The sequence below is a fragment of the Lactuca serriola genome, chromosome 5, assembly GCF_051521515.1.
Source record: "Lactuca serriola cultivar US96UC23 chromosome 5, Lser_US96UC23_V15, whole genome shotgun sequence".
In the NCBI taxonomy this organism is placed as follows: domain Eukaryota; kingdom Viridiplantae; phylum Streptophyta; class Magnoliopsida; order Asterales; family Asteraceae; genus Lactuca; species Lactuca serriola.
Window position 1 is genome coordinate 163,474,114 of NC_136412.1, and position 11,755 is coordinate 163,485,868.

Genomic DNA, 11,755 nt, shown 5'->3' on the forward strand with positions numbered 1-11,755 from the left:
TTTTTTTATAAATAAAACAATAATTGATTTGATAATCTTCCTTGGATGTTTTTGGAAACATTTGGCAGAAAATTTGGTACTTTTCTAAGGAAGTGGTTAACCAATTCCTTTTTGGTGTTTTTTATGCCTTTTAGTCGCTTTTTAAAGTAACTTTGAAAATATTCCATGTAATATATTATGATTGTCTAATTTAGTCCAATGATTTTAGTTTTTGCATTTTTCTGTCTTGTTGTATAAAGGACTTAAAAGAATAGTCCATCTTGTTATAAACATAACCACACAATTGTAACGAAGACACATATTTTGAATGTTTAAATTAAAATAATAAATAAAACTTTGTCCCTAAAAGTAAACTTCATACTAAATTTACAATGTTGGTGGATGTTTGATAGTGAATTGTTTGGTTAGACCGACTTAGATAAGGTCTAATCGATGTTGATCAATGTTATAAGACTAAATTGGAGACTTCTATTTGCTATATCAAACGATCTAAATTTGACTAAATCAGACATAACATTTTACCTGACCCGATAAAAAAACATATCGAACAACCCATAAAACAACCCCACCAAATCCCTCTTTTGTTGAATTAACCTTTCTGTTATTGATTTTTTTTTTTAATTATTGATTTTTTTTAATTATTATTTTGATGAAAAACCTCACTTTGGTGCCATTTTAACATAAAACAAGTCGTCATAAGTCCAAAATTACAAAAAAGAAAAATGGGAAAAATATAATAGAGAAAACAAAAAAGCTAAGCTAGTGTATCGAAAATTACGGTTATGCCCTTACACATTGTAACAAAAATGGGTCAATAGAGTGGAGATATTCACGATTTTGCTAAATTATCTTCAATTACTTTGTAACAAAAAGGGGTCAACATAGTTGGAGATGAGGACGATTTTGCTAACTAATTTACAGACTTGAGTGATAGGAACCAAATAAACAACAGAAAGTTTGTTGGCCCATGGGCCAGGGCATAAGGGTAGTTTCGTAATTTTATTAAATAGAGAAAATGAGAAATTTACAATTCAGTCCAAAGTCTTTGAAAAATGGATGCTTGAAGAGTAATAAATGATTATTTAATGCTGAAAAAAAAACAATAAAAAAAGAAAAGGGATCTCAGAAGCATGTCAGCATATTTAGGGGGAGGCATGAAATCTGAGACTTCTGTTCTCTAATCAACCAAATTTTTCGAAAAAATGTGATCTCTCTCGATCTTTTTTTGTTTGTTTAGAAACCCTAATTTGTTTGCTAAATTGATTAGGGTTTTGTTTTTACGCGCATATATTTGTTCCAACAGTGGTGTGGTGAGAGGTTCATGCAAACAATACAACACCGTTTCCAGGAATTTGTAAAAAAATCAGTGTTTAATTTTGGGGATGATTGTTAGAGATGACTCGAGACGTGTTAGTGGTGCAGCCGGAGACCGAAACGACGTCGGGAGATGGTGGCGTTGGTATGCTGGTGAAGAAGAAGGGGACAGCGAGTGCCAGGAGTTGGATATCGATCGATTCTGACGTGAATGAAACGATTATGGATATCGATAAGTACGCAATCATGCACAGAGTTCAGATTCATGCTCGTGATCTTCGGATTCTTGATCCTCTTCTATCTTATCCTTCAACAATTTTAGGCCGTGAAAGGGCAATCGTTCTCAACTTGGAAGTGAGTTCATCATTACTATCATTACTATTTTGATTCATGTTATCTTCCTTTATTGTTTTTTAATCCAGAGTATCTATAAATTAATAATGATTTTTGTTATCTTCCATAGAATAGTTTCAATTTCAATAAATATATCAACCGTTTAAGTATTCAGAGATTTTTGTCATCATGCCAGAGTTTCTGGAAAATTATACATGGTATAATTTGGTTTTGAAATTTGTCTTATTGCATGGCATCATATAACATGAATTTGTAGTCAAGCACATCTTCAAACTATCTTTTCGATGTTAAACCTCACTTTCTAATATTTTTGACTCAAAAATTCAGTTTAATTTTTGTCTTTAAACACTATTTTTGTATATAGAGTTCTTTAGTTATAGTGCTTCCTTCTATTCTAATTAATAGATACATCAAAAATTTCACCAAATAGTTAAACCTATGCCTTAAACAACCACAAAGCAAATTGTCATAAAACAGAAAACATGTTCTGTTTTGTATGTAGTGTTATAAACAGGAATCCATCATCAAGATTTCATCAAAGCAAATTGGTTTATCTACTAATATTTCTGTCGATTTGTTGGTTTTTGGCAGCATATCAAGGCTATTATCACTGCTGAAGAGGTTTGGATTTCTTTCCTTTTTCCCCTTATTATATCCCTTTCAAATCTTCTATCCAAATTTCTTCTTACATGCATTTGGAACTTTGAACAGGTGTTGCTTCGAGATCCTTCAGATGATAATGTAATACCAGTTGTTGAGGAACTGAGAAGGAGATTACCTGTCCTAAATGCCCATCATGGAGAACTGAATGGACAGCATGATGTTGAAACTGGTGAAGAAGATGGTATGATATTAAGTCCCAAAAGGGACCTTATTGTCTTTTTGCATTATCTTGTGTTTTGAAAGAAATGGATTTCATTTGTTTCTTTAATATAAATGCAGAATCTCCATTTGAATTCAGAGCACTAGAGGTTTTTCTAGAGGCCATTTGCAGCTTTCATGCTGCTCGTACTACAGAGTTAGAAACTGATGCTTATCCAGCCTTAGATGAGCTTACATCAAAGGTATCTTTTGGCTTATAAACAAGAAATACCAATGAACTTTCATTTTTTTTTTCCTATAACAATATTATACTTTAAAAAAATCTATCAAGTTGTTGCAATGTCATGCATACACATCAACTTTCATTGTTATAATTGGATAAATTTTTTCATTTTCCAAAATATAATGTCTTAATAGGGAAAAGTTGAAAAAAATTGAAAGAATGATGTTGTAATACAAAGGGTATAATATACAAATACATGAAAGTACATTGCTATTCTTGTATTTTGCCTTTAAATTTTTTAGTATATGAAGAAAATACTTATGTAAACAATTTTATACAAGAGGGTGATCCTTGAGTTATAACAAGGGTTAAATGCACATAATAGCAATGTATTTGGGGTCAATTGTCATATTAGTTAAATCTACTTCTTTCTTTCTTTTCTTTTCTTTTCTTTTTTTTTTTTTAATGCAAAACAACAATGCCACTTTTTATTAAATAAATCATGAAATGAATTATAATGTCAAATTTGACTCTATATTGTTAACTATATGCCCAATTTCCATTGAATTCGAAATATATATATATATATATATATATATATATATATATATATATATATATATATATATATATATATTTATTTATTTATTTATTTTCGTATTTTATGTAATTGTTTTATGATTTTTTATTAATTGGCAGATTAGTAGCCGTAACTTGGATCGTGTTCGTAAACTAAAAAGTGCAATGACAAGGTTGACTGCTCGTGTTCAAAAGGTATATATACATATACATGATGTTTGAAGGGCATTTATGTCTTTTTACACAGAGAAGACATTGTTTTGTTCCACCTGACAAAAAGCTGCAACTTTTGTCTTATTGACATGAATTCCAATCCTGGTCCATTACATCCCAAACACAGTCTGTATTGTTCTGTCATGTCATGTCCTGTTCTGACTATATGTGGTTTATTGCAGGTGAGAGATGAACTTGAGCGACTTTTGGACGATGATGATGACATGGCGGATCTGTACTTATCGAGGAAATTATCCTCCGCATCACCAGTGAGTGATTCAGGTGGAGGTGCAGCTGGTTGGTTTCATGGATCGCCAACCATTGGTTCAAAGATATCTAGGGCTAGCAGGGCGAGTGTGATGACTGTTCATGGAGATGAAAATGATGTTGAGGAGCTCGAGATGCTTCTAGAGGTTTCAATTTTTACATCTTTTTTATTTATTTATTTCATTTTATGTTTATATTGGTTTTGTTTTTTCGATTTCTTTCAGGCATACTTTATGCAGATTGATGGAACTTTGAACAAGTTAATGAGTGTGAGTCATGTTAATTCTTTACTTTTTTTGTTCTATCGATTTTTAGCCAATTAATTATTTTCTGTTACCCTTAAAAACCATCTTTTCTATCTGTTTTGGAAAACAAAAAGCAAAATGTAGGTTCACTATTTGGGTTAAATGCAAGAAAGAGCAATGTAGTTTTTTTATATGTGTCCGTATTATAGCATGCTACTTTTATTTTGTATTTTCAAGGTTTTTTCTTATTAAGGCATTGTTACTTTGGAAAATCTACCCAATTATAAGCATTGTACTTTTATTTATTTTTATTATAAAAGTGAAAATTGCTTTGTATCTAGATGGATTTGCAAGAATTTTGTATGTTTTTCAAACTACAATGCTATAATAGGAAGAAATGTAATAAACAAATTAAAAAAAGATGTGTTCTTTATAAAACTATTTGTGATTTTGACTAATTTTGATCCATAAAATTTCATGGTTCATGGAGAGGTATCTTAGATATTATATAATTGTTGCCACTTTTGTTTAAACAACCAGACATTATTATTATTATTAACTCCGTGACAAATAAAATCTGCAGTTGCGTGAATATATTGATGATACAGAAGATTACATCAACATTCAGGTATGCAAAAAGCAATAAATTTTTAATTTCTTCAATTAATTTACAATTAATTTATGAAATTGTTTGTACTGCAGCTTGATAATCATAGAAATCAGCTAATTCAGGTAAATTATATTTTTTGTCCCATAATATTTTCTTTTGGTCAGCACTTTTTACATAGGACTGGATACACTTTTTTTTTTTTTTTTTTAATCTAGTTTTTGATTGTATTTATGATTGCAGTTGGAGCTGTTTTTAAGTTCAGGAACTTTATGTATGTCAATCTATGCATTGGTGACTGGAATATTTGGCATGAATATACCTTACACATGGAATGATGATCATGGCTACATGTTCAAATGGGTGCGTGTAGAAATTTAAATTCAATATTTCGTATTTGGCATCAATATATCTGAAAAAAAAAGTTATTTTTCCAACAACCTTTAAGCTGGAAGAATAAACATTGGGCCCACTAGGTACCCGGCATGCAGGCTAGCTCAGGGTTTGCTGGAAGAATAACTTTTTTGCAGAAAAGACAAAAAAAATTTATTTATTTATTTTTTTATGGATGTTGATAGGTGGTGATTCTTTCGGGTGTATTCTCTGCGGTTCTTTTTCTACTGATTGTTTCGTATGCTCGTTTAAAAGGGCTCGTTGGATCTTGAAAATTTGAGGAAATCGAGGTTGGCCGTCTTATGGATATGGATACTGATTTCTAACTCATGCACATGTTTTTTTTTTTTTTTCTTTTTTTTTTTTCTTTTTGGGTATGGAAGTACTAATACTTGGGTACAGATTCGGGTTGATAGTCTTTTGATTTTTATTTTTGTTCTCCTTTTTTTTTCAAGAAGAATAAAGGAGAAGCATTACAAACTTTTGAGGTTGAATATAATGCTTATTGTAACCGGGGATGGTATAATTGTTGAAATAAATATATCATTAGTGAACATCTCGTATGAAACCGATAGAGTAGCGTACTGAAAACATATAATTTATTTTTTATTTTTATAATTTGATTTCCAATTGGTTTCTTTGAAATTGATGAATATCTTATTGGAGAGAAATTCTGTACTGAAGCAATGCTGTTGTAGTTGTACTCTTTGTCCCACAAGTACTAGATATAACAGATCAGAACAGATTAAACTTCTAAAAATTTAGGATTTATAAGTAAAGTAAAAAAATAAAATAAAAGAATTCTAAAAAAAATAACATATGTCATCATTGTGCGTAAAATATGTCATGATTTAATAAAACAATTTGTTTTATTATAATAGAGATTTAAACACGACGTCACATTTATGTATATATGCATGCATTTATGTAGGTAGGTCTCTATAGTTGAATTAATAGGATTGGTGGGAGTTTTAAATTGTTACTGTTATTCTTTCTTTATGTGTTCTCGAAGTTGTTGCTGGATAACATTGACTTGTAAAATGTAGTCATGATTCATGAATATCAAACATTGACTTTTTCAAGTTCACATTTCTTTGCTTTGCATAGTTGGTAGGCAAGACTATTAATTTGGAATTATGCTCTTTCGATTGAGAGTTTTTAACAATCAACTGTCTAAAAAAATAATGCAACTGTACTTTTTAAATATCCGTACACTATAAGGACGCATTAAGCAATGTTGATCTTTACTTATCAATTTCAACAACCAAACAACAACATGACTCAATATCCCTTTAGAGTTTATGACACCTTATTACCTCCCCTATCCAAACTAACTATTTTTTATTAAATGAATTCACTATCTAAAACAAAACAATAAAAAAAAGTATGTAAAGTTATGTTCAAAAGAATCTAGATATCAAACCTTTAGACCTAACTTTCGAAGATGAAGTTCAACATCTTCAGGTCGTAAATGATCCTCAATGCCCTTTTGTTCCGGTAATTCCCATTTACCATTTGGTTTTTTCCGAAGCCCTTTGTTTTCAACTTGAAACCACTTGGGTGGTATCAAATACTCCCCTTTCAAAATATCACCATCTCTGTTCAACAATGCTTTGTCCCTTCCACTCGAAAGACAAAATTCTGTCCCTTTACCATGGTATCTGCATTTTATAATTTTCACCCCTTAAATAAAATATTATATACATAACACATTTAGTCATTAGCGTATGGTAATATACATAATATACATAACACATTTAGTCATTAACGTATGGTAATATACATAACACATTTATATTATATACATAATATACTAAAATATTATATACACAACACATTAACGTATGGTTAATTGAATAATTAAATATTGTGTACATACCCGTCTACTAGATGCAAGAGAAGCTCCAAGTTATGCTTTGAAGGTAAGTCTAATTTTGTCTTCACGAAAGGAGATTTTGTGTGATCCAAAGCAAGTTCCTCCCCCACATGCGAGTAGAACCAAGTCGTCCAATCAAAAATATGTCGAGCTAATGATGATGTGTATTCGTTAAGAAAAAAACCTGGCACATTAGGAACCTTATCATGGACATTGAAGACTCTCAATACTTTTACTCCGAGGAGTTCGAGTCTATTTTGAAACCTTGTGTTACCCACCCTCGGACCTGAAAATGACATTACGGATATGGGTATGTCGTGCATGTTGTCAAGTATATCCAATCCGGATTCTGCTATGTCATAAGCACTTAAAATCGCCAAAGCACTACCCAAGCTATGACCCGTTATAGTTATGCTGATTTCCTCCTTTTTTTCCCCGTAGATCATTGTTAATCTTGCTAATTCGGCCAAAAGCTGAGACAAAAAGTCAACGAGTCAGCCATGGTCAACCCTTAAAGAAAAATTTGTAGTGTGAGCAAGAGTAAAAGTAGTACCTGTTCACGCGCAGAGAACTCTGAATACATGCAGCTTTGATCTTTATCCGTATAGATATGCAAAAACCCAGCCATCACTTTGATCTTTGGGTCTCTACTCGCTAGTTTTTGAGCTGAAACGGGTTTCAGGAAGTTCATAAGATCCTCATACCATTCCAACTTTGTGACGGTGCCCCGCCATGCTATGGCGATGTCCCGCCTCCCCAACCGGGCGGTGGTTTCATCGTCCGAGACTGCAACATAACCAATCCAGTTCACCGAAGGGCTCCATGGCCCATCTGAATGGATCGACTTTGTGAAGAATTTGGGAACGAGATTACTCGTGTTGCTTGAATAGATATAGCTTGTGATATCGTATCCGAAGTCATTCATTCCGAGGTCTTGGAAAAAGGTCTTCGGTGGCACCTTACAACTACCACAATACTTTGAGTAGGGGTCGTTATCAAAAGATTCGTAACATGCTTGAGCCATTTCTCCATAACGGATGACCTCAGATTTTAAGAGGGGATCCATCGGTTCTAGCAGGCTGGAGAAGTCGTTTTGATCCTTTGTCCCCTTCCATTTTTGATGTAGTGAGCTCGTCTTTTTCATCGGTTTAGTAGTGGTTGCCATCGATGTAAGTGGAAACGATCGATCCCTTTTTAGAAGCCTCCAACTCCGATTGTTTTGGGTCGAAATCTTGGTGGGTGGTTTGTTATGGAGGTAGGCATGAAAGGGCAGATTGAGCTTGATCATGGCGATTGAAGAAATGAAGGTCGACCATGGGAGGTAGTCCAATTATATTATATATAAGGAACAATTGTAAGTCAAAACTCAAAAGTCTTTCTTTAAATGATATATATATATATATATATATATATATATATATATATATATATATATATATATATATATATATATATATATATATATATATATATATATATATATATATATTAGGTGACCAAAAAATAATATTATGATTGGCTTTCACATAGCAATTGGGACTTTTAAATATGTAGAATCAATAATATATTCCAAAAAAAAACGAAAAAAAATCTAGGCATTACATGTTATTTTTTTTAATGTTTTTTTCATGAACAACAAAATATATTAAGCTAGCAAGAAACAAAGAAAATAAAAGAGCAATGCCAAGGGAATGTTAATGACTGGGTTTTGTAGCAAATTGATGTAATCAATTTTAATTATAGTGTTTTAAGCATAAACCAAGTAAAAAAAGTTGTCACCATATTATCAAACATAACATTGCTTCTCAGTTGGAGGTCATGAAAGCCTTCTCATTCCCGAATTTCCAAATGGTCCACCACGTATAAATAATAATAGCATCTAGTCCCTTCTGTTTGTTGTTAGATGATTCTACATTATGTGACCACAAAAAAAATCACAAATTCAATTCCGATAAGGGAATTGGATGTCACACAATCGACTCACTTTCGCTAACACTTACTCTGCTACTTCATAGTTAAGAAACATATGGTCAATTCCGTCCGTTGTTATTGAAAATCCTCCTTAATAAATGAAAGTTTTTTTTTGCAACATGTCAATCTCTTATAAGTTTTGACACTTGTCATTTTGTGGTATTTTTGAATAAATGTTTTTTCCATTTGTCATTTTCTTATTTTTTTTTTATCTTTCTTAATTAACACATCATATTTACACCTTAATTAATAATTGTCTTAATTGAAAATAACTAATAAATTATAATATTACAACTCATATAGTATTTAATATGTTTCCTTTTAAATTCAAATTTTAAATTTTAAATTTAAATAAATTTTTGTTTAAAACTTCATATTTAATTTTTTTTTGTTTTATCCAACCCGTATAACATACGGGTCTCACAACTAGTAGGAGATAAAGAAGCGTACAAATCTATACCTCTAGCTCTCAGCTTATCCTTTTTAGGAAGATGATTCAACAATAGTCTCCAAACAAAGGTCTTAACTTAAGCGAACCTATGAAGTCCCACATCCCTCTATGTTTCTGCGGGCTGAAATCGAATATAGCTAGCATCTACAAAAGAGCCAAGAATTGGTCTGATTCAAAACCATCTCTCGTTCCATCTATCATTTTCCATTCTGTGTGAAATATAACATTCTACTTATAGCTCCAATCGATATAACCTAAAAAGTGATTAATAGTAGATCACTTCCAATCCACACTTCATTTCAAAAAAGTAATATGTGACATCCCCAAAATCACGATCAGAAAAGACCGGTTTAATTTATGCTTTTAAAATGATTTCAGGGTAATCCTTTGATTAAAAGAGTTGCAGAATTTGAGTTGCAGAATTTGTTCCCAAAACAAAATATGATAAAAATAAGATTTACCAAAGCATTTCTTAAAGAAATGTATTTTTCATTATATTACAATACTCGGGATGTCATGTTCCCATAAATAGAGCAAAAGCATAAACATTTCAATACAGACCTTACAACAGTTATTTACAACAACATGTCTATAATCCAAAAATAATTTGACAAGTCATCCAACTTATGCTCTGGCGCCACTACCTATAATACAAAGAAAACTGAGTGGGTCAGACTAGGGAGCCTAGTGAGCATATAGGGTTTTCAACCCACAATAAATAATTATATTTAATTCCACCAACCAACAATAAACTAATTACCAATTCCCATTATTCTCACTTTATGCCCCTAAGACAACTAACATAAGGGACATAGTCTAAGAATATTTCATCGGGGCGAGAACACATGCATTCGGGGGTTTCCCAACAATATATGTCAAATAAGGCAACCATGAGGGGGATGGAGTACAACGAATGAACACCCAAGTTCATTAACACCTATAGGTGGTGAGCCTGCTAGCGTTACACATGACTGTTTAGAAAAGTCTGTGGTCGTCATCTAAACTCTGCTAGATGACTGAATAAAAAACAACATTGAGGCCATTCATCTGTTTATCACACATCAATTATCTACCCATGTTCTACCCAACATATTAGTAGAAAAAAATTATACTTTTATATATAGTTTAAAACCTGTATAGCATTCTCATTCAATACATATTCCAAACAACATATGAGTCACATACACATAACATGTATTTCATAGAAAATAAATCATATCTATCAGATAGAAGAAAGTGAATATACATTCACACATATAACAACAAAATATACACATAACACGTATTTTGTATAAAATACTTCGGTGCTGTTTGTTTTTTCGAAGCGAAAATTCATGAAGTCTGCGGACTACCTCTGCAATCCTCTGTAGCAGAAGAGGTGGAACAAACGGCTGCAGCCTATAATAAGAAGCATGTTTGTTTTTTAACATCTGCAGACTACTATAGTAAACTGAAATTTAAATAAACTAATTTTATAAACTAAAAATAGTTCTCAACACCGAAATTTAATAATTCTAGTTTTAAAACATTGAAATAATAATAAAAAGAACATGTAAAAAAACAAAAATATAAAACTTTTTTTTAAAAAAAAAAACTTAAAAAAATGTAAAAGAAACTAATAGTTTTATTCTAGAAAAAAAACTATTTTTAAAAAACATTAAAAAAGAAAATAATAAAAAAATATTGCAAACATTGTCTACAAAGTTCGTAAAAAATTACACACGTTAAAAAAGATGCAACTGAAATTGAAAATATTATTAATAAAACGGTAAAAAAAATTAAAAAAATCATGTTTAAAAAAATCGTGGAAATTATAAAAATAAATTGTGTCACATCCGTAAATAAAAATTTAAGAAAATCAAAGTTTTAAAAAAAAATTTAAAAAAAAGTTATACAAAAATTCTTAAAAAAACACTTAGAAAAAATGAAAGCTGAAGAGGTTAGAAGAGGCAAGTCAAGTGTTGCGCCATGCAGCACACGCGCAGAGGTTTTGTAGTCTGAAGTCTTCCAAAAAACAAACTGCTGCGAGAGTGAAAGTGCTGCGCGTGTGCTGCGCCGCGCAACAATAAGTAGTTTGAAGAGGTTTTTATAGAAAAACAAACAGCACCTTCATAATTGTGCGTTAGAAGAAAGTGATTACACACTCACTTGATCAGAAGATGATCGGACAACACTACGGCTTGTGGAAGTAGTATTCTTCGGTAGATCTGGAAGATTTTCACAAAAACCGGGCTCCTCGTAGGCAGAGCTTCGGCTCGGGAATTTTACTTCTTGGGATCTTCAGGCCTTTGGGACTTGCTTCGGGTCTCGGGAATGATACCGGAGCTTCGGGATAATTCTTGCACGAAAACGAGGTAAAAACGCGAGAGAAATAAAGAAAATAGCAACTGAAACTCGGCAGCCTCAACTTCCTTTTATAGGGGGCTGGATCCTCGATTTA

General features: G+C 31.8%; 2 protein-coding genes across 2 annotated transcripts; one reads left to right on the forward strand and one right to left on the reverse strand.

Annotated features, from left to right (window-relative positions):
• The first annotated feature begins 1,123 nt into the window (after nucleotides 1-1,123).
• Nucleotides 1,124-5,573, forward strand: LOC145053212 (magnesium transporter MRS2-I-like). Its single transcript, XM_079001207.1, has 11 exons — nucleotides 1,124-1,668; nucleotides 2,260-2,289; nucleotides 2,380-2,512; nucleotides 2,611-2,732; nucleotides 3,413-3,487; nucleotides 3,688-3,918; nucleotides 3,997-4,041; nucleotides 4,601-4,645; nucleotides 4,720-4,749; nucleotides 4,868-4,987; nucleotides 5,203-5,573. Exons 1-11 carry the CDS (start codon nucleotides 1,396-1,398, stop codon nucleotides 5,287-5,289), a joined length of 1,191 nt encoding a protein of 396 aa, XP_078857333.1. The 5' UTR covers nucleotides 1,124-1,395; the 3' UTR covers nucleotides 5,290-5,573.
• Nucleotides 5,574-6,240: 667 nt separating this feature from the next.
• On the reverse strand, nucleotides 6,241-8,244 carry LOC145053211 (phospholipase A1-Igamma2, chloroplastic-like). The gene is made up of 3 exons (XM_079001206.1): nucleotides 7,447-8,244; nucleotides 6,897-7,366; nucleotides 6,241-6,678 (listed from the first exon to the last, which is right to left on the reverse strand). The coding sequence occupies exons 1-3, from the start codon at nucleotides 8,179-8,181 to the stop codon at nucleotides 6,435-6,437; spliced, it is 1,449 nt and encodes a 482-aa protein (XP_078857332.1). The 5' UTR covers nucleotides 8,182-8,244; the 3' UTR covers nucleotides 6,241-6,434.
• Between the last annotated feature and the right edge of the window lie 3,511 nt (nucleotides 8,245-11,755).